General features: G+C 36.6%; 1 protein-coding gene across 1 annotated transcript; it reads right to left on the reverse strand.

The window, feature by feature from the left end:
* Nucleotides 1–9,553: 9,553 nt before the first annotated feature.
* LOC121458410 (phosphoglycerate kinase 1-like) lies at nt 9,554–10,829 on the reverse strand. Its single transcript, XM_041667687.1, has one exon. It carries the CDS (start codon nt 10,827–10,829, stop codon nt 9,576–9,578), a length of 1,254 nt encoding a protein of 417 aa, XP_041523621.1. The 3' UTR covers nt 9,554–9,575.
* Between the last annotated feature and the right edge of the window lie 13,499 nt (nt 10,830–24,328).

Raw genomic sequence — 24,328 nt, forward strand, 5'->3', positions numbered from 1 at the left:
AGCCTACAATTGGTGATCCTAAAGAAGCTAAGTAAGAAGGTGAACCAAAGGAAAAACATATAGTTATCCTCTTGGCTATGGGAAGTAGACAAAGTTCCCGGGGAGAAAATTGAGATCTTGGGGGTGGGGTGGGATGGGGGTAAGGGGAGATGGGGAGAGAAACGGGAGAAGGGGAGGTAGGGGGGAACTTGGGGAAAAAGGAGGATTGGGATAAAGGAAGTTTGGATAGGGGAGCACAGAAGCACAATTCTTAGTTAAGGGAGCCACCTTAGGGTTGGCAAGAGACTTAAAGCTAGAGTGGCTCCCAGGTGCCCAAGCCGAGGTCCCCAGTTAATTCCTTGGGCAGCTGGGGATAGGGAACCTGAAATGACCCTATCCGGATATAGCAATACTGACGAATATCTTGCATATCATCATAGAATCTTCATCTGGTGAGGGATGGAGATAGAGACAGAGATCCACACTGGAGAACTGGACTGAGCTCCCAAGGTCCTAATGAGGAGCAGAAGGAGGGAGAACATGAGCAAAGAAGTCGGGACCACGAGGGGTGCACCCACCCACAGAGACAGTGGAGCTGATCTATTGGGAGATCACCAAGGCCAGCTGGACTGTGACTGAAAAAGCATGGGATAAAACTGGACTCTCTGAACATGGCGAACAATGAGGGCTGATGAGACCCCAAGGACAATGGCAAGGGGTTTTGATCGTATGTAATGTGCTGGCTTTGCGGGAGCCTAGCCAGTTTGGATATTCACCTTCCTAGATATGGACGGAGGGGGGAGGACCTAGGACTTACCACAGGGCAGGGAACCCTGACTGCTCTTTGGACTGGAGAGGGAGGGGGAAAGGAGTGGGGCAAGGGGGAGAAGGGTGGGAGGAGTGGGAGAAGGGTGGGAGGAGGGGGAGGGAAATGGGAGGCTGGGAGGAGGTGGAAACTTGTTTTTTTTTTCTCATTTTCTCAATAAAAAAAAAGAAAATGTGTTCATGCAATTATTTTTTAGGACAAACTGTTTCTCAGCAGGTTTTCTTGTATTTTAATTAAACTGTCAACATGGTAGTGGGAGGCAAATGGGAAAGATTCTAGGGAAGGGAGCTAGGAGGGGCTAAAAGGAGGACTAGAAGGAAAGCAAATGACAACTTTGCCAATAAAAATAATTAAATAATAAAAATTAATGTATATATACTATACACATAAAAATAACCACATGTGCTGGTATGCATGTGTAATATTAGCAGCCATAGGCTAGTTGGAAGGTAGACACAGGAGAATTCCCAAAATTTTATTGCCTACCCACCAGGAGTCAATTGGCAGAAACAGTAAGAGACACCCTTATTCAACAGGACAGAAAAGGAGAACTAACTCTTTTTTATTATTATTTTTCTATTTTTCTGACACAGGGTTTCTCTGTAGCCCTGGCTGTCCTGGAACTTGCTCTATGGATCAGACTGGCTTTGACCTCACAGAGATGGTGTGCCTGTGACTCCTGAGTGCTGGAATTAAAGTCATGCATGCAATATCACTGCCCAAGAGAACAAACTCTTGAAAGTTGGAACCTGACCTCTACTACTGAATGCCTGTGTACACACATAAAGAAAATATTTAAAAATTAATTTAGGGCTGGAGAGATGGCTCAAAGTTTAAGAGTATTGCCTGCTCTTTCTAAGGTCCTGAATTCAATTCCCAGCAACCACATGGTGGCTCACAACCATCTGTAATGAGGTCTGGTGCCCTCTTCTGGGCTGCAGGCATACAAGCAGACAGAATACTGTATAAATAAATAATAAATAAATAAATAAATAAATATGAAAAAAAATTAAACCAGACTTCCCACAAATAAAATAAGAAGAGTATATTTAAATTTTGTAGCTAGCCTTGGTAGTTCAGATCTTTAATCCCAACTGCTCAAGGAGGTTAAGGCCTTTGAAAAGAATAGTTCAATGCTAGCCTAAAAGCCAGGCGGTGGTGGCACATGCCTTTAATCCCATGACTCGGGAGGCAGAGGCAGGTGGATCTCTGTGAGTTCGAGGCCAGCCTGGTCTACAAGAGCTAGTTCCAGGACAGGAACCAAAAGCTACGGAGAAACCCTGTCTCGAAAAATAAATAAATAAATAAATAAATAAATAAATAGCCAGCCTAAGCAAGTTAGCAAGAACTTGTTCCAAAAAAAGATATGTTTTCTCTATTGTCCTAATTAGTGTTTCCTTTGCTTCAATGAAATACTATGACCAAAAGCAAGTTGTGGAAGAACAAGGTGTATTTAACTTATATTTCAACATTGCTGTTCACCTCTGTAGGAAGCAAGACAGGAACACAAACAAGGTAGAATCCAGGAACCAGTTGCTGATGCAGAGGCCATCGAAGGGAACTGATTTCTGGCTTGCTTCCACAGCCTTGCTCAGCCTGCGTTCTTATGGAACCCAGGACAACCAGGCCAGGGATGGCACTACTTATCATAGGCTGGAACCTCACCCATTGATTACTAATAGAGAAAATGCCTTATGGCTGAATCTCTCCAAGGCTGTTCCTCAACTGAGGTCCCTTCCTCTGATGACTCTAACTTGTATAAAATTGACAGACAAAGCCAGCCAGTACATCTATATAACTGGCCTGGCTATTCTGTAACTGCTCTATAGACTAGGTTGACCTCAATTGCACAGAGCTTCTTCTGACTCTGCCTCAGGATTGCTAGAATTAAAGGCCTGTGCCACCTCCACCCAGAAATTTATTGATGAATTCCTCACCTAGCTTATGTGATATCCTAGGCTATTTTCTGTTCTACTATTTTAAATATGGGAAAATAATCGTAAAATACCATTTTTCTTTTAATTTATCTTAAAGCACCATTATCTTAAATATACATATTTTCCTTGTAGTTATAAATTATGCTGTAACTCCATAGCAAATTCCACTCATTGTGTCAAAAAAGGGGATAATGAAGGTGCATAAGCTTAATTAAAGCTGGAACAGAAAATGAAACAGCCATGCATTTCTGAAAACATCTATAAAATAATATGAATGCAAATTTGTCAATAACATCTTTAAATATAATAATCTAAATACACTCATTAAATAAGAGTAAGAGAAAAATAGAGTAAACAGATTAATAAATCGGACACTTTTTCTTATTTGTTTTTTATTTATTATTGTTTTTATTGAGATATATATTTTTATTCGCTCCCTTCTCTTACTCCCCCTCCCTTTCTAACCTCTGCCATGATTCTCAGGCTCCCAGTTTACTCAGGAGAACTCGTCTTTTCTTATGCCATGTAGATTAGGTCTATGTATGTCTGTCTCTCTTAGGGTCCTCGTTGTTGTGTAGGTTCTCTGGGATTATGAATTGTAGGCTGATTTTTCTTTGCTTTATGTCTAAAAGACACTTATGAGTGAGTAAATAATGTATTTGCCTTTCTTCGTCTGGATTACATCACTCAATATAATGTTTTCTAGATCCATCCATTTGCCCACAAATTTCAAGATGTCATTAGTTTTTCCACTGTGAAGTACTCAATTGTGTATATGTATTGTATTTTCTTTATCTATTTTCGGTAGAGAGACATTTAGCATTACAAAAACACAGCTATGAGCATAGTTGAGCCCATGTCTTTGTGGTATGATTGAGCATCTTTTAGTTATATACCCAAAAGTGGCATTGCTAGGTCTTCACATAGGTTGTTTCCTAATTTTTTGAGAAACGGCCATAATGATTTTCAAAGTACCTGTACCAGTTTGCATTTCCACCAGCAATAGAGCAGTGTTCCATTCACCATACATCCTCTCCAGCATAAGTTGTCATCAGTGTTTTCGATTTTGGACATTTTTGCAGGTGTAAGATAGAATTAGAGTTGATTTGATTTGTATTTCTCTGATGGCTAAGGATGTTGGGCATTTTCTTAAGTGTCTTTCAGCAATTTCATATTTCTCTGTTGAGAGTTCTCTGTTTATATCGGCAACCCATTTTTATTGGATTATTTGTTTTTTTAATCATTAGTTTCTTGAGAGTTTTTTTTTTTTTGTATATTTTGGAGATTAGACCTCTGTCCAATGTGGGGTTGGGGAAGATCTTTTCTCATTCTATAGGCTGCTGCTTAGTTTTGTTGTTGCTGCTTTAAAGAAGCTTCTCAATTTCAGGAGGTACCATTTATTAATTGTTTCTCTCAATGTTTCTGCTGCTTGGGCTATGTTTAGGAAGTTGTCTCCTGTGTCAGTGTGTTTATGTGTTCAATTGTACTTCTGATTTTCTCTGCTAAAAGATTCAGTGTGGTTGGTTTATGTTGAGTTCTTTGATCAACTTGAATTTGCGTTTTGTATATGGTGATAGATATGGATCTATTTTCATTTTTTACATGTTGTTATTAAGTTATGCCACGACCATTTGATGAATATGATTTCTTTACTTCATTTTATGTCTTTTTTAATTCTTTTTCAAAAATCAGTTGTTTGTAGGTGTGTAGACTGGTATTTGTGTTTTTGATTATGTTCCATTGGTCTTCCTGTCTCTTTTTATGGCAATACCAGGATGTTTTCAGTACTGTAACTCTGTAGTAAAGTTTGAAGTCAGGGATTGTGATGCCTCCAGAAGTTCCTTTATTGTACTGGATTGTTTTGACCATCCTGGGTTTTTTGATTTCCATATGAAGTTGAGTATTGTTTTTTCAAGGTTTGGGATTCTGATGGACATTGCATTGAATCTGTACATTGCTTTTGGTAAGAGTGTCATTTTTACTATGTTAATTCTACCTATCCAAGAGCTTGGGAAATCTTTCCATTTTGTGGAGTCTTTTTCAATTTCTTTCTTCAAAGATTTAAAGTTCTTGTCACACAGGTATGTTACTTGTTTGGTTAGAGTTACTCCAAGATATTTTATGCTATTTGTGGCTATTGTGAAGGGTGATGTTTTGCTGATTTCTTTCTCAGTCCTTTTATCATCTGTACGAAGGAGGGCTACTGAGTTTTTTAGTTTATCTTGTATTCTGCTACATTACTGAAGATGTTTATAAGCTGTAGATGCTCCTTGGTAGAATTATGGGGGTCACTTATGTAATCTATCATATCAGCATATAGTGAGAGTTTGATTTCTTCTATTCTGATTTATATCCACTTGATATCTTACTGTTGTTATATTGCTTTAGCTAGAACCTCAAGGACTACTATATTGAATAGATATAGAGAGAGTGGACAACCTTGTCTTATTCCTGATTTCAGTGGATCACTTTGGTCTCTCCCCATTTAGTCTGATGTTGATGGTTGGCTTGTTGTACATTGCATTTATTATGTTTAAGTGTGCTCTTTGTATCCCTACTCTCTTTGAGAACTTAATCCTGAAGAGGTGTTATATTTTGTTGAAGGCGTTTTCAGCATCAAATGAGATGATCATGTGAATTTTCTTTTCCAGTTTGTTTATATGGTGGGTGACTTGGACAGAGGTTACTATGTTTTTTTTTTATTTTTTTATTGAAAAAATTTCCGCCTCCTCCCTGTCTCCCATTTCTCTCCCCCTCCCCCCACTCCATTCCCCCTCCTTCTCCAGTCTGAAGAGCAGTCCGGATTCCCTGCCCTGTGGGAAGTCCAAGGTCCTCCCCCTCATCCACATCCCTGAAGGTGAGCATCCAAACAGGCTAGGCTCCCACAAAGCCAGTTCATACAGTAAGCATGGGATAAAAGAGGTTACTATGTTGAACCATCCCTTTATCTCTAGGATGTATCCTACTTGGTTTGGTCATGATAGATGACTGGAAACATGGCCCTAATTGCACGACAAGAAACAACCATCTGAGCTTGCATCCACAGACACTTGGAAGACTGATCACCAGAGACATAGTCCCAACTACACCAATCAGAGGAAAAGATGGGTAGACAAGGTAGTAACGTACTCAACACCCCCAAAGAGTGAAATGACAACAATAAAAACCAGTGGCCCTACAATGCAAGACTTGAAAATAAGAAATATAGATGAAGCAGAAGAAAATGACCTAAAAGTAACTTTAGGATAATGTTTGAGGCTTTTAAAAAGAAAATGAAATTTTTTCTCAAAGAAATGGAGGAAAAAACAAACAAAAAATTGGAATAAATCAACAAATTCCCCAAAGAAAATGAAGAAAAAGCAATCAAGCAGGTGAAATAAACCATTTAAAACTTGAAAAACAAAATAGAGAAAATAAAGAAAACATAAACCAAGGGAATACTGTAAACTGAAAATTTGGGATAATGATCAAGAACCACAAATGTAAGGATAAATAACAGAATATAAGAGATGGATCTTCCAGAGACACACATGCTGAATATTTCCCAGTAGTCCACTACCATGTGGTAATGTAACGATTAACAAAAATGGGTTGAATCAAGATATGAAGGTTAGCCAATAAGACTCTAGAACTAATGGGCCAGGCAGTGTTTAAATGAATACAGTTTCTGTGTGATTATTTTGGATGTAAGCTAGCTGGGTAGCTGGAACAAGGGTCCCCATTTTCCTTATAACAGCTTATTCATACCCATTCATAAATAAATGAATAAAGAAATAAGCAAACAATTATTGAACAAATAAAGGAAAAATATATAGATAAAAAGCTATATTTTTTCTTCTTAACCTACAACTACTTTTTCTTTTTTTGATGTTTGCTCTTAATTTTAATTTAAATGTAAAAAGTCATTTGTACAACCTAATAATTAATCAAACAATGTCTTCTTATAGAAAATTTCATTTTTACTGCTGGAATTAACTTCCAAAAACCATGATAAATCCCATTTCTTTCCTTTAATTCACACAGTAAATTTTTATGTATTTCTTCTATAACCATCTATACATTTGTTACAATCCAATATTTGACTTGTTACCTAAATGTCTCTCAGTATATTTCAGTAGGAACATATTTTTACCTGGGGAGTTATAGTCTAATTGGCCTTTAAAGAACAAAGAAGAAAATTAAATAAATAGGAGATGGTAGACAGATGAGGAAAAAAGAAAGAATACATAGTAAAAAGAACTATAGATAAGACACTGAAAAGCTGCTTCATTTAGCTCAAACTGTGGTTGGACAGTAGCATCCACCAAGAGTGCACACAGAGTTACAGAAAGAGGGCAGAATTACTACTAAGACAACCACATAGCTTTGATAATCTTAGACAAAGGCTGCTGGAGCAGAAGGACACAGTGACTTCCTTTCTTAATAGACATGTTGTCACCACACAGTGCTCTTCATTTGTGTCAGACTCTCCTCACAGCCTTGGAACCCACACTTCTCATTGAAGCCAACAGCAACCTTCATCTTGCCAAGTCCACTGTTTCAGACTCTATATATTTTATTCTCTGTAGCAGCAACTAAACATGAACACCTCTTTTTTCCCCAAAACTCTTCTATTTAATTTTCAGAACACTCTATTTACTTGGGTATTTAGGTACTTCCAGCCAACCCTCCTCAATTTCATGTGGCAATTTTCACATTTGCACTGCTCTCCCCAGAGTTTGTGACCAGGAAACAGTCAATGGTTTTCAATGGACTATTTAGCAAGAACCTTAAGTGTGACAGGTCTAAAATGATATTTCTTCTCATCTGCATTTCAGAAAAGAACTTACCATGGCTTTAGTTATTGAAAACTGATAAACCCTCATGACTACAGTGATTTTTCTTTTTTTAAAATAATTAATTTTCCCTTTCAGAGTAAAAACATTAATTTAAAAAATGAGTTAAAATAAAATTACGTCATTTACTCCTTTTCTTTTCTGCCTCCAATACATCCCATGTTCTTCCCTTCCAGTGCCTCCCAGGTTCTTCTCATAGTCCTTCATAAATATATAACTCTTTAAAGTAAGAGTATTGTTATATATCATATAATATATATCATATACACATATTTACCTTTGATTTCATGATTTATTTCATTTTTCCTTTAATTTTGAGAACATTGTATAATTACATCATATTTCCCTTTCCTTTTCTCCCTCAAAACCTGTTATATATCCCTCTTAGATCCATTAAAATTCATGGTTTATTCTTTTCATTAAGTGTTATAACATGCATACAAGTATAAACATATATACTCTCTGCATTATAACAATATCCTTATTTTCATCTATGGATGTAGGGTAATTTTCTATTATATGTCTTTTCACATAGATTAGAAACATTTTATTCTGTTCATTTTAGTACTCATTTAACACCAGAGTTGAGTTTAAATATGACAGAAATTTATATACTTTGGTGCTACTGTAAACATTTTCTTTCAAAATGTTCTTTGTGTATAGAAATTCAGCTCATCGTTGTTGCTTCCATTTTGACTGTGTATATGATTATATGTAAAAGTTTGCATAATTTGAAAAAAATATATATTTCTTCCATTCTTACTTGGATTTTTTACTATGTTTGTTTTCTTGTCTAATAACTTTTACTAAAACTTCTTGTATGACTTTGAAAAGAAGCTGGAAGATGTTCTACTTCACACATAAGCTTTTCTCTGGGAAAATGCAGCTTTTTATCATTCAGAACATTATTGGCCATGTTTTTAATAGACATTTTAATATTTTATTCCTATTTTGTTGTGTTTTCTGATTTTTGAATGTGTGTCAAATGATATCAAATGATGCTTCTGCATCAATGAATATGACCATGACCTGTGTCCTCTCTTGTTATGTTGTCTGCTAATAAGATATATTTCATGTCTTAACTTACATGTTAAGCCATATTTACATTTTATAAAAAAAATCAAACTGATTCATTGCACATAACCTAATGGTATACAGTTGAATTATTAGCTGAATTTTGTTTTTTTTTATTTCATGATGGCTTTTGAATCAAGGTTCACAAACATGTTTTTCTTATACATCTTTTGTCCCAAATTTGCTGACTTATGGATCTTGTTGTCACTATATATTAGGAATTAAAACAATTTTTTTTTTAATTTTTACTCTTTCAGCATGAGAAATACTTATCCTGCTTTAAAATGTTTTTCATGAAACTTGCCAGTGAAACTATCATACTGAAAGCTATTCTTTGTTGGGGGGATGATTTAATTGACCTAATTCCCTTGTTAGTGTACATCAACAAGACTTTCTCCTTGTGACTTATCTTAGTATTGGGTTTTTGTGTGTAAGAATTAACTTTATATATGTTATCAAATTTGTCATTATGTTATTATTCATCAAATCTGTAAGAAAATATTAACTTTTCACACTTTATGATTTGATTTTGTATACATCAAAGTTATTAACTTCTTATTTTCTCCATTATTTACTTATTTCTTTATTTCCATGCTGAGTCATGAACAGTGACAAAGCCAACCAGAGGTACTCAAAGAGGACTAAGCTTTCATAGCTCACTTTCTTCTACAGGCAGAATATAAATAGATGCACTCTAGAATGCACAATGGCTTTAGTCACTATGGAATTAAAATGGGATCTTGAAGAATGTAGACAAATCCCGATGAAGGAAGGATGAGCTGAGATGCTGTGCAACTGTTTAAGGGTTCCTGGTGCTGCATCTCGGTCACTAGCTGAATCTTGCACTAACACCAAATGGAGATGCGGAAAACACACTAAGTTGACTTAGGGGTTGTTGCACAGGAACCAAAAGGCAGGAAAATACTAAACATTGCTGAGAGCATCCACCCCAGGAAGGACTTTACCTTCCAGCAGCTCTAGACTGGCACCACCCCCAGTGCTCACATGGCTGACTTTATCCTCTGTGTTCCATTTGGCACAGCAAGTGGCAGTGTCTCCACCGCCTATGATAGTGATGCAACCCCTAGCAGTGGCTTTTACCACCTCATCCATGAGGGACTTGGTTCCCCTGGCAAAAGCTTCCCATTCAAAGACCCGAACAGGTCCATTCCAAGCAATCTGCTTGGCTCGAGCCACAGCCTCAGCATATTTCTTGCTGCTCTCAGGACCACAGTCCAGGCCCATCCAGCCAGCAGGTATACCAGAGGCCACAGTAGCTTGGCCAGTCTTGGCATTCTCATCAAATTTGTCAGCAGTGACAAAGTCAACGGGCAAGGTAATCTTCACACCATTTTTCTCAGCTTTAGCCATGAGATCTTTGACAATCTTGGCTCCTTCATCATCATACAGAGAAGTTCCGATCTCCATGTTGTTGAGCACCTTAAGGAAGGTAAAAGCCATTCCACCAACAATGATCATCTCATTGACTTTGTCCAACATATTATTGATCAGCTGGATCTTGTCTGCAACTTTAGCTCCTCCCAATATTGCCAGGAAGGGTCGTTCAGGACTCTCCAAAGCTTTGGCAAAGTAATTCAGCTCCTTCTTCATCAAAAATCCACCAGCCTTCTGTGGCAGATTCACACCCACCATGGAGCTGCGGGCTCGGTGTGCAGTACCAAAAGCATCATTGACATAGACATCCCCAAGTTTGGACAGTGAGGCTCGGAAAGCATCAATTTTGGCTGGTTCAGCTTTAATCTTGTTCCCAGAAGCATCCTTTCCATTCCCTTCTTCCTCCACATGAAAGCGGAGGTTCTCCAGCAGGATGACAGTGCCAGCTGCTGGGTTGGCACAGGCATTCTCAACTTCTGGGCCCACACAATCCTTTAAGAAGAGAACATCCTTGCCCAGCAGAGACTTGAGTTCTGCCGCAACTGGCTCTAGGGAGTACTTGTCAGGCATGGGAACACCATCAGGTCGGCCCAAGTGGCTCATAAGGACAACTGACTTGGCTCCATTGTCCAAGCAGAATTTGATGCTTGGGACAGCAGCCTTGATCCTTTGGTTATTTGTTATCTGGTTGTTCTTCATAGGAACATTGAAGTCCACCCTCATCATGACCCGCTTTCCCTTCACGTCCAGTTTGTCCAAAGTCAGCTTGTTAGAAAGCGACATTTTGGCAACGCGGTAGGATCAAGAGGCTCGGTCCTGAGGAAGAGGCTATTGTTTGGATTTTTGAGACAAGGTTGTTTGGTATACTCATGACTCAGAAACTTGCCTACCTCTGCCTCCTGAGTGCTGAGATTAAAGGTGTGCACCACCATCCTTGACTTTAGCTCATCATTTTTTTGTGAAATCTTTAAATTATTTTCTTATTTTACAAATATGTATAGCTATATTCTTTGTAATTACAATGATAATTACATTGGATTTTTTTAATTCTAAATTTATAGATTTTTAAGTAGAAAATCTAGTTAAAACTTTTTTCTAGTACATGTATCTACACTCATTTCTGTCAGTTTCAAAAAATCATAATTTTAGACATTATGTATAACAATACATGATTTAACAATTCCTTCCAATCCATTATAATCTTGGTTTATATATCTAACTTTTAGCTTAATAAATCTTGATAGTACTGTAATATTAGCCTTTTAAATCTTATGATACTACATAGTGATCCCCATCACTTTGCAACATACCCTAAGGAGGGAAAAGGACGGCTCAAAAATTTCATTATGCTCATAAACCTTACACAATCCACAAGATGCCTCCCCAAGTTACAGAAACAATCAGCAGTTGTTGGGAACATAGTAAGAAAGAACTCTTCAATGAAGCGGACTTAAGGTTGGGCAGTCTTTGGTAATGTATATGATCTTTAGTTACTCATAGCCTTGTAAGTAACTGTTCATACATGTTCCTGTTGTAACCCCAGTAAAGTCATCAGTTCGTTGTTCTACACATAAATAGACTTGTCTTCTTTGATCTTTCCTTTATCTATAATCCTGTTAGAATAGAATAGAGATTTGTTCAAGTCTCCATAGGAGAGGTCAAACAGGCAGATAATAAAAATGGAAATGGAAAACAATTTTTTTAAAAAAAGGTCTGTTTTAATTGTCCTTATTTTTTTCATGTTATTATTTCATAGAGTTTCATGGTCCTCTCTTGTATGTTTCAGTTTACCTTGAATGACACCCTTATTTCTTACAGATCAATCTCTCTGATTCTCTAAATTTTATCTTAGAAATTATTAATTAATTTCTATATCATTTTTGAAAGACGCTTTTTGCTAGATAAGCTTTTTTTATGGTTTTTCGAGACGAGGTTTCTCTGTGGTTTTGGAGCCTGTCCTGGAACTAGCTCTTGTAGACCAGGTTGGTCTCGAACTCACAGAGATCCGCCTGCCTCTGCCTCCCGAGTGCTGGGATTAAAGGCGTGAGCCACCACCGCCCGACTAGATAAGCTTTTGGTGGGACTAAAAGTCTTCCTCCATGTCTCCTACCCTTTTTTCTACCCCTCTTCTTACTCTTATTTCTGCAATTAAACTTGTCAATCCATGGTTCATTGATGTCTGAGATTCTGTTTGTATATCTAGATAAAATCTTATAAAAATTTTATATATTTTTGGTTGACTTATAGCTCAGGCTTCTTACCTGCTAGTTCTTATTTACAAATTAACTTATTTCTAATAGTCTTCTTATTGCCCCTTGGCTTCATGGCTTTACTTGTTTTCTAATACAACTTGCGGCTCCAGCAACTTACACCCCAATAGGAAGAAAAATTCCCAGGAGCACGGAAAAGAGTCAAAGAATAATTGTTGTATTAGGAGCCCCACAAAGCATCAAGCTAACAAACAACACATATGCTGAGGATGTAGTGCATACCCATGCAACCCTATACTTGCATTTCATTCTTGTGAGTCCAAGTAATTCCTGCTTAGTTGATGTTCTTATGGTGTCATGTTCTTATGGTGTCATCCATTCCCTTTGTCTCCTATAATCTTTCCTCCCTATTTTTAATGGGGTTCACTGAGCTCCAAGGCGAGATTTTCCAGTGTTGAGCCTGGACTGCATTTGGTCCTATGTTGCATTTGATCAAGGTTTTGATCTACAGGCCATATTGTAGCTCCCCAAACTACCCAGGTTGGTTCTAGGACAGAGGGTCAATCTCTGAAACCTGATAATGGGGTCCCATTACAGAGGACAACATCTGCTCAGTACATTGAAGTAGGGATGTACCTACATGTAGCCTTTGCCCCTGCTTCCTAGTATTCTAGTCTCCTTTTGTGGAAAGAATCTCTGCAGCTTTCAGAAAGAAAAACCTGGACACCAAATAAGCCACAAAAACTTGTGTGTGTGTGTGTGTGTGTGTGTGTGTGTATCCCTAGAAAATGTTTATGTTGATTTATCATTTACTTTCAGTGGCAGTATTTTCCTATTCATTTCCTCACTTCATAATTTTTGCTGAAATTGAACATTTGAATGCAGTAAGTAATATGATGACTCTTAGAATCAGATTCTCCTTCCATGAGGTTTTCTATTTATGGTCTGTATTTTTGGTTACTGTTCTTCATTTTCCATTTTGTTTTGTTGTTTTTTTATTACTTTATAAATAATACCAATCAAAATTTCCACTTTCTCCTCTCTTCCCACTTCCCTCCTACTGCCCCCTTCCCTCTCCCTCTCCTCCTCCAGTCCTAAGAGAGGGCAGGGTACCCTACCCTCCATCCATGCAAAGGAAGGTATGCATCCAAATAGAATAGGATCCCAAAAAGCCAATACATGCCGTAGAGACAAATCCCAGTGCCATTATCATTGGCTTCTCAGTCTGCTCCAATTGTCAGCCATATTGAGAGGCTCCAGCTTGATCCCATGCTCATTCAGTACCAGTCCAGCTGTATTTGGTGAGCTCCCATTAGCTCAAGCACACTGTCTCAGTGGATGGACCAACCTCTCATGGTCCTGACTTCCTTGCTCATATTCTCCCTCCTTCTGCTCTTCAACTGGGACTTGGGAGATCAGTACAGTGCTCCATTGTGGGTCTCTGTCTCTATCTCCATCCATTGCCAGATGAAGCTTCTATGGTGATATTTAAGATATTCATCAATCTGACTATGGGACAAGTTTCGTTTAGGCACCCTCTCCTCCACTGCCCAGGGTCCTAGCTGGGATCATCCTTGTTGACTCCTGGGAAACCCTCTAGAGCCAAGCTTCTTGCCAACCCCATAATGTCTCCCTTAATCAACGTATCTCCTTCCCTGCTCCTGTATCTGTTTTTCCTCAATCTCAACCATCCCACTCCCCCAAGCTCTTTCCAACCCTCTCCTTCTCCCTTCTCTTCCCCCCTCTATCCTTTCTTTACCCTTACTCCCATGCTCCCAACTTTTGCCTGGTGATCTTGTCTTCTTCCAATTTCCAGGACGATCTATATACATGTTTTTCTTGGGTTCACCTTATTACTTAGGTTCTCTAGGATCATGAACTATAGGCCCAATGTCCTTTGTTTATGGCTAGAATCCACTAATGAGTGAGTACATACCATATTCATATTTTTGGGTTTGGGTTATCTCACTCAGGATAGTGTCTTCTATTCCCATCCATTTGCATGCAAAATTTAAGATGTCATTGTTTCTTACCGCTGAGTAGTACCCTAATGTATTTATGTACCACACTTTCTTTATCCATTCAAATGGATTATTATTACAAATAATGCTGCTATGAACATAGTTGAACAAATGCTTTTGTAGTATGATTGGGCATCTCCCTTGGGTATATTCCCAAGAGTGGAATTGCTGGATTCTGAGGTAGGTTGACTCCCAATTTTCTGAGAAACCCCCATACTGATTTCCAAAGTGATTGCACAAGTTTGCATTCCCACCAGCAATGAATGAGTGCTCCCTTTACTCCACATCCTCTCCAGCATAGACTATCATTGGTGTTTTTGATTTTAGTCATTCTGACAGGTGTAAGATGGTATCTCAAAGTTGCTTGGATTTGCACTTTCCTGATATGTAAGGAAGTTGAACATGTCCTTAAGTACCTTTTGGCCATTTGAAATTCTTCTGTTGAGAATTCTCTATTCAGTTCAGCATCCCATTTTTAATTGGGTTATTTAGAATTTTAATGTCTAGTTTCTTGAGTTCTTTATATATTTTGGAGATCAGACCTTTGTCTGATGCGGGGTTGGTGAAGATCTTCTCCCATTCAGTAGGTTGCTTTTTTGTCTTAATGACTGTGTCCTTATCTTTACAGAAGCTTCTCAGTTTCAGGAGGTCCTATTTGTTTATTGTTGCTCTTATTTTCTGTGCTACTGTAGTTATACATAGGAAGGTATGCCCTGTGTCCACGTATTCCAGGATACTTCCCACTTTCTCTTCTATCTGGTTAAGAGTGGTTGGATTTATATTGAGGCCTTTAATCCATTTTGATTTGAGTTTTGTGAATAGTAATAGATATGGATCTATTTTCATTCTTTTACAGGTTGACATAAGTTATGCCAGCACCATTTGTTAAAGATGCTTTCTTTCTTCCATTGTATAATATTAGCTTCTTTGTCAAAAATCAGGTGTTCATAGGTCAGTGGCTTAATATCTGGGTCTCTTTCTTTATCCTGGTGTTTACATGTCATCTCATCTTAGGTCCACTCTGAGATATGCTTTTCAAAACAAATGTAGATTCTCATTCTAATACTTTTATGTATGTAGTTACTTCTAAGTTTCCTATTTACTAATTCCTGTTTTGACTTCTGAAAATTCGAAGTGTTGTATAAAACAACAAAGTTAGTGTAAATTAAATTGTCTTAAATTATTAAATTCATTGGAGTTCATTTTAGTCTGAGACTAATGATATGGCTTCCACAGGAATTGTCACTCATGTTCCTTTGTTTAGATCACATGATCTGCTATTTGGGGTCAGGCTATATGTACATGATAGGTGAAGAATAAGATCATTCTTTCCCACCTTGGCTTTTACCAGATGATATATTATATATATATATATATATATATATATATATATATATATATATATATATATATATTATATATCATCTGTATAATGTTTTCTGTTTTCAGGGCTGACCATTTTGTCATATTTGCTACTGATTATTGCACTCTTTTCTGGGCAAGACTATTTCTCCTCTTCTGAGCTTTCTTTAGTTGTTTGTAATTCATTGTCTATGGTTCAGGCCTTCTAGAAATATCAGAGAATCTATAACAAGCGAATTTACCAATGAAGTAGCCAAACAAAAACCAAACAGTAATAACACCAATAGACATGCTACTGTGAAAGAATTTCACTTTTTTCCATGTGTGACTTGAACTAAACTAGTACAAAAACATTTCTAAGAATTTGAAAGTTTTCAAGGCTTTTCTGTTATGGAAAGATATTTAAAATGAATGAAGATTGGTAAGATTAAAACAAAAGCAAAAAGTGTGTGAGTAAATAATAATACTGTTTAAAACTAGTGAAAATTTTCCTCTGTGGGATCAATATATAGTAGAACATTTTATGAAGAAATTGACATAAATTTCAGGCAAATGATCTTATCCCAATTAAGTGTAATTACCAGCAATTACATGTGTACTAATGCTCATCTTTTTATACTTTTGGCTCTGGCAAAATATAATATCCATTTTTTCATAGTTCTGAGGCAATAAATTTTATTTTTAAAAGAGAATAATTAATACTAACAATTAATAAGTGTTCAAAAATAAAATGTATTTTATATGTCCCCTAAATGCTAAGTTGTCATCTTTTCATGGCAATTGAGATATGCATGCACAAATCTAACGTTTTGGTAATAGCACTAAGACACTACTGTAAGGCCTTATGTGCGCTGTGTTTTCTCTTCTTTTGCATTGCAATATTCTGTGTAAAAACCAGTATTTTGGCCTCGGCAGGAATATTATTAATAACTGCAAAACAATAGATTTTTGGTAGAGAGCCACTTTTTGATTTCTTTTTAAATTAACTTACAAAGAAGTCAACAGACATGAGAGTGTGAGACAGGGATGGAGGAGTTTACAGAGAACACAAATATTTCAAGGCTATTCCTTCCTTTATAAAAATCTGATAGTCTAGATGCCAATAGAGGCAAGAAATTTGTTTTGTAATAAATATTATTTATATTTACATTAATTTTTTACTATAAATATAAGACTTATTAAGGAAACATCTGACAGATGAAGGAACTATAGTTTATAATGATTCATATTATAGTTTAATATAGAAAATTGTGTAAAAATAAAGTTATTTTTTAAGATAGGGTTTTCTGTAGCTTTTGAGCCTGTTTTGGAACAAACTCTTGTAGAGTAGACCAGACTTGCCTTGAACTCACAGAAATCCACAAGCCTCTGCCTCCTGAGTTGATGGAGGAGTTACTTTTATTGGTTACCTTAATATGGACGTCACACTAGTTTGCACTTAATTGTCTACTGTTCTGCATTAATAATGTAATTCAAATTTCTGTCTGAAATTAAAAATAGCCATGAGAAAAAGGATATAATTTTTAAAATTAAAAGGTTTTAAACATAAAAATATTTGAAGATGTTTTATAGCTCATATACAAATAAATATGACAAAACAACCGTATTTTAATGTACAAGTTGTTTTGGCAGTTTTAAGATTTTGACTTGTTTGTCATATGTCAAAGACATATTTACTTAAATGAAAAATAGTACTAGAATACATTTTGCATACTTATCAATAAGGTATATCTTTTAACGTATATGAAAGTGCTCTTGACACATGTTTCTTATATATAGCAGAAAGATGGATTCTGTTTTCTGTTCCAATCTTTTAGTCTGCATATTTTTATGGGTGTATTTGAGATAATAAATATTGAGAGGTATTAGTGAGGAATGCTTAGTAATTCTTGTCATTCTGTTGTAATAGAGTGAGTTCTTTAATTTTTGTTTATTGCAGAGGCAAATATATTCCATTTATCTCTTTATACAAAGAAGTTAATCATCAATTGGTGACTTTCCCTAATGAGCTCATCTCTATCTATATTCCTTCTAAAGTTAGCAACATTAATAATATTACAGTGGAGGTGTGGGTTTTACTGAGTGAAAATTAGGTAGAAACATTTTATCTACGACAACACCACAGCCAATTTTCATCTCCTTTACTCTCCAGTATGAAGAAGGAGGATGTTTAAAAATAAATCCCACACTAGCTCAGAATTGAGAAACAGACAATTATTTATTTAGGGGTATACTCACAAATTAGAATCCTCTGCTGGAATGAAGATCAGAAACCAAATCCCACAGCAAGAAAAGAGGCCAGAAACATGCTCAACATTGGCATAAATAGGTTATAAGGCCACACCTCAGTGGGCGGGTAACTACTGGCTGTAAGATTTCCTATAGCAGTTCCCGCATTTGTTTAAATAAGAGAGTTCTAAGCCTAATACAAAAGTATTGACGAATATCTTGCATATCATCATAGAATCTTCATCTGGTGATGGATAGAGATAGAGACAGAGACCCACACAGGAGCACTGGACTGAGCTCCCAAGGTCCCAAGGAGGAGCAGAAGGAGGGAGAACATGAGCAAAGAATTCAGGACCACGAGGCGTGCATCCACCCACTGAGACAGTGGAGCTGATCTACGGGGAGCTCACCAAGGCCAGCTGGACTGTGACCAAAAAAGCATGGGATAAAACCGGACTCTCTGAACATGGCGAACAAAGAGGGCTGATGAGACACCAAGGACAATGGCACGGGGTTTTGATCCTACTTAATGTGCTGGCTTTGTGGGAGCCTAGCCAGTTTGGATGTTCACCTTCCTAGATATGGACGGAGGGGGGAGGACCTAGGACTTAACACAGGGCAGGGAACCCGGACTGCTCTGTGGACTGGAGAGGGAGGGGGAGAGGAGTAGGGGGAGGGGGAGAAGGGTGGGAGGAGGGGGAGAAGGGTGGGAGGAGGGGAAGGGAAATGGGAGGCTGGGAGGAGGTGGAAACTTGTTTTTTGTTTATGTTTTTTTTTCCTCTTTTCGCAATAAAAAAAAAGTATATACAATAAGAACAAATTTTTAAAAAAATCAATAATTATACTATCCTAACTAGTTTAAGTCTTGTATAATAAACAATTTGGCCAAGTCATGAGAGGCAAGTAACTGTAACTATCTAGTCTTCAACCTCATGGAGATTACAGAAGGGAAATAATATTTCTTGAATAAGCAGGAAATGCACTTCGAAAATGTGCAGACATAGACAACTGGCTACCTGGGCAAACACTCAAAGTCTCATTTGCAATGTTGAAGCAACCAACTTTGGGTGAGGCATAGAATAATTGACAGACCATTTTTAGAGGCAGGAAACTATATTCTTTTTCTTTTCTCTCTCAAGCCTATGTGCACTCATCCAAGTATATGATCCATTTACAGGTCTTTTATGTCTGAATCTGTCCCATTGTGAATCTGTAATTCTTTACTGTCCAGGAGCACTTATTAAAATACTCAGCACTTCTTAAAAATTTAAGTTGTACCATGTAGAGGTAATATGGTACCGCCTGTTTACTGCCAGTCTAAACCTTAACTGCACTGTTATCATGATAATTACGATAGTTCCAGCCTGAGGTCAGCACAGGTCAGCATGGTGGAGCTGAGCCGCTCCTGCCTCAGAACCATTTGGTGCCCCTGAGCTGCACACAGTTCCAGGTACACAGCAGTCCATATTGCCATCAAGCAAGCCATAGCACTTTACTCCAAATGCTCCACAATTTTTTTCAAAACCATCTTACCCTGTCTTGACATGTTTTGACGGTCCTGCTTATCCATTTCCAGCTACCATGTACATTGTCAATGGTTGAGGCATGGGCAGTTCTTTACCCAAAGGCCAGTTCTGCCAAGAAGAAAACAAGCTACAAGTGGAGTGTCTTCAGTGCTCAACACTCTCTTGGGAATAGATCGGTGCTGCCAGGAGCAATCATGTCTCACTTCAACAGAACCCTAAATTATTTAAATGCCATATTCTACAGTTCTTTGAAGTGGTTGAAGATTACCTGTCTATGCAGAATACAATTTCTATATATCTAAATAATCAGAATAGTCTAACTATAAGTATGACAAACATAAATGACGATTGATCTATAATTCTTTATACCTATATAACTTAAAGACTAAGACTTCATATTAGAATGTTATACAATAAACAACTGTACAACAAGTGGGGACAATGACATCAAAATGTAAACAATGTATAAGTATTTTGATCAGATGTAGAAATATATATTGCAATAAAATAAATATATCCTAAAATTGTATCAATATAAAATAACATTTTAAGCAGAGGTAGAAGCATGCATGCATAGAATATGACAAAATAAATTTGGCTTTGGGGAGCCTAGGCAGTTTGGAAGCTCACCTTACTAGACCTGGATGGAGGTGGGTGGTCCTTGGACTTCCCACAGGTCAGGGAACCCTGATTGCTCTTCGGGCTGATGAGGGAGGGGTAGTTGATCGGGGGAGAGGGAGGGAAATGGGAGGCGGAGGCGGGGAGGAGGCAGAAATCTTTAATCAATCAATCAATAAATAAATAAATTAAATTAAAAAAAAGAAACTGAGGCAGGGGCTTGAAAGCTTGAAATAAATAAATAAATAAATAAATAAATAAATAAATAAATAAATTTGCCTAGTGTACAAATATGGTGGACAAAAGTAGGAACGTATTCAATATGATTTAAGTTTGTATCAATATACAAGAATCTATACCAATGTAAATTGTCTATAAATAATAGCTCACAATATATATATATAGCTCTTATATTCTCTATTATTATTAGTGTGAATAAGCTCACACTAATTTATTATCCCATCCAATTTTCTTTTTTCAAAGAGATCCCTGAGCCTATAAAATTTCCCCTTCAACCCCAAACCATATAAAAATTATAATCAACCCCTTAGTGATATCCTTTTCCCTGAGGACAAACTTTGTTGAGTGAGGGGACATCGTCTTTTACAATTACTTTCAGCTGCCATGTTGGCGATGTTCTTTCTGTGGGATCCTGTGAAGGTAAAATGATGGCTAATTTACAAGATTACTGACTGGTATAATTGCAAATAGTCTCTGAGTATTTGGTAGGGTTTTTCTGAGGTTCCTATTTGGAGTTCTCTCCAGAACGTTGGAAAAAGTACACCATTTCAGCTAACCAAATTTGAACCATCTTGAGCAGCTGGTAACCAAAACAGATCTTATAATAGTGTTGTCAGCATCATGACATCATGTCAACCAGGTGGAGTTGCTGTTGTGGGGCCCCATCTACTTCCCAGGTACTTCAAAGATTACTGCAGGAAAATTCATTGTTCACTGTTGAAAACTTAAACATTGTTTATATAGACATATACAAACACATATATTGAATGAAAGGTATGATAGAGACAAAACCAGATATGAACAAAAAGTATGTTTTTTCTAAAGATTTTTTTTTCTTTCTGTCCCATATCATAGCTCCGGACATGAGACAGAAACTTTAAATTTTTATTTTAACAACATGCTTAGATTTAGAGAAGGACAAAGTCAGTGTTCAACACCAAAGTCAGCTCTATATATTCATATGTAACATGAGGACTGGCTTGTTGGGGTTTATGTCCTGCCCAGTTCCCACAGCTGTTTAGCCCCAAAGAAAGTCACACAAAGGTCTCCATAGGTTATAAACTAATTGGCCCATAAGCTCAGGCTTCATATTTGCTCTTATAATTTAAATTAACCCATTAGTCTTATCTATGTTAGCCACAGGGCTCAGTACCTTTTTCAGTGGGGCAGGTCACATCTTACTTCTTCCGTGATCTGGGTGGGACTGCAGAGGAATGGGCGTCCTTTTTCCCAGAAAATTCCTGTCTCATCGCCCCACCTCTAGTTCCTGTCTGGTTTTCGTGCCTATAATTCCTGCCTGGCTATTAGACAATCAGTGTTTATTTAAAATATAATTGACAGAATACAGACAATTCTCCCTCACCACACACACACACACACACACACACACACATATGTTTAAACATATATGTATCAAATACCTGATCTCATAAATCAGATTGCTTTTTCTCAATGATCCTTAGTGGATAGTTAATTTTCCTTCTGTCAGTGTTGAAACATCCAGGGTATCTCAAATTTTTGAAGATGAGTATTTTTCTACAAAGACAAGAACAGAACCCTGCCCCAACCTTATATGCTTTCCTTACCACCTGTATGGTTGTCACCATTGTGGATGAGCTGTCATTTCTCTTTTTCAAGAGGTGTCTCCTTTGCAGACCTAATCTTTATTAATTTTGATGGTATCCATAGTTTTGCTTCTGTTGAAACAAGTGTAAAACCCCTTCCCCAATGCAGCACATCTCTTGGCTTCCATTGTAAGGTAAGCACATCCTTGAAATAAACTGGTCAATTTAATTCAGAAGACTTCTATTATCCAGTGTCTCTCTACTGCTGTTGTCCCTTTCTCATTAGCATTAAGAAAAGTCAAGGTCAATAAAGCATTATTTAATTTATTTCTAGGGGCATTTTCAACCCCTTTCTGTCTGTTTAACATATCCTTTAGAGTTCAATTTGATCTTCCTATAATTGCCTGATCTGTAGGATTGTGTTTTATACCTGTAATACGTTTAATATTATTAAATAATAAATAATTAATAAGTAAAATCTGTATCATTTTCTTAGATACATACTCTGAACCATTATCTTCTTTATTTATGCAGGCATAACCATGATAGCCATAACTTCTAATAAATATGTGATTATTGAATCAGTCTTTTCTGATCTTAAAGCAGTTTCCCCATGAAAACCTGAGAAGTTTTAATGGTATGGTGTACATATTTTAATTTTCCAAATTCTGCAAATTGGAACACATCTATCTGCCAGATTTCATTCGAGTGTTCTTTGGGCTAATCACTGCAGGTAGTGGTGTTCAGTTATAGAAAGAACAAGTAAGAGCATCTCCTTAACTTGTTGCCTTGTAATAGAAAACTCTTTCTTTAAACCTTGGTTACTTAACCTGTTGCCTTGTAATATAAAACTCTTTCTTTAAACCTTGGTTACTTAACTTGTTGCCTTGTAATAGAAAACTCTTTCTTTAAACCTTGGTTACTTAACTTGTTGCCTTGTAATAGAAAACTCTTTCTTTAAACCTTGGTTACTTAACTTGCTGCCTTGTAATAGAAAACTCTTTCTTTAAACCTTGGTTACTGACATGATTTTTTTTATGAAATTCTGAAGTCTGCAACATACTTCCAATCAATAATTGTTCAATTCCTATATTACCTTGTGCTAGAGGACCTGGCATACTCATATGGGATCAGATGTGTGTAATGTATATTAAGACAAAGCCTATTCCTGATTATGTATTACACCTGGTTAAAAAATGAAGTCAGTTTTGTATCATCTCATATAAATTCAGCTGTTTCAATATGCAAGACAACTCTTTCTGCATATTATGAATTAGTAACTATATTAAGAGGTTCTTTAAAATCCATTAGCACCATGAGAATAGCTTACAATTCTGCCTGCTGGACAGAATTATAAGGGCTTTGTTCCACCTAGATTAATTCTTGTGATTTGTAACCTACCTTTCCTGATTTGTTTGCATCAGTATTAAATCTATGGGCTCCAGTTATTGGAGCATCACATACATTTGCAGGAAGAATCCAAACAGTTCTCTTTATAAGGTTAAGTCTATCACTTTTGGGATAATTGCTATTAATTTCTCCCAAAAAATTAGCACAAGCTCTTTGCCATGATTCATTGTCTTTCCATAACTTTTTTAGTAAAGAAAGGCATAACTTTTTTAGTAAAGAAAGGCACTATAAATTCTGCTGGGTCTATACCTGCTAATTGACAAAGTCATAATTTTCCTTTATAACTAATTCAGAAACATTTTTCACATAAGTTTTAAAATATTTGCTTGGCTTATATGGTAAAAGTATACATTCTAAGATAATATTGTCTCTCTGCATTAAAATTCCTGCAGGAGAAATTCTGGAGGCAATATTACTAGAATACAATTAATATTTGAATTCACACTATTCACATATGCCTCCTCTAACTTCTTCTCAACAATTGTCAATTCCTTTCCTGCTTCAACTGTTAATTTTCTGGGTCTATTCAAATCTTTATCACTACCTAAGGTTTTTTTTTAATGAATTATTAGATCAGGTGTTATCCCAAAAGCTGGTCATAGATTGGAATTGTCTCCTAATAATCTTTGAAAACTATTAAGAGTCTGAAAACAGTCTCCCATAATTTGTGCTTTTTTTGATTTCTAATTTTTTGCAAACCAATTTTATAACCTAGGTAATTGTCAGAATCTTTAATCTCTGTATTTTTTCAGGAGGAATTTGTAATCCTCATTTTGGAAAACTTTCTTATTTTTTCAAACATTCTTTCTAAAGTATCTATGTTTGAATCAGAAACCAAAATATCACCCATATAACGGTAAATTGTAGGCTTGGGAAATTGCTTACATATTATTTCCAATGGCTGACATACAAAGTATTGGTACAGAGTGAGGATATTGAACATTCTTTGTGGAAGAACAGACAACTGATATCTCCTAATAGGCTGAGAATTATTATAAGTAGGCACTGTGAAGGCAAATTTTTCTCTATTCTTTATTATAAAGGTATGGTGAAGAAACAATGTTTCAAATCAATAACCATAAGAGGCCATCCTTTTGTTAA

This window comes from Microtus oregoni, unplaced genomic scaffold, assembly GCF_018167655.1.
Source record: "Microtus oregoni isolate MIOR12 unplaced genomic scaffold, Mior012 000017F_ref0000208, whole genome shotgun sequence".
NCBI lineage: Eukaryota > Metazoa > Chordata > Mammalia > Rodentia > Cricetidae > Microtus > Microtus oregoni.

Coding starts and splice junctions, on each gene's coding strand:
- LOC121458410 (XM_041667687.1), bottom strand. CDS start 10,829: ATGTCGCTTTCTAACAAGCTGACTTTGGACAAACTGGACGTGAAGGGA.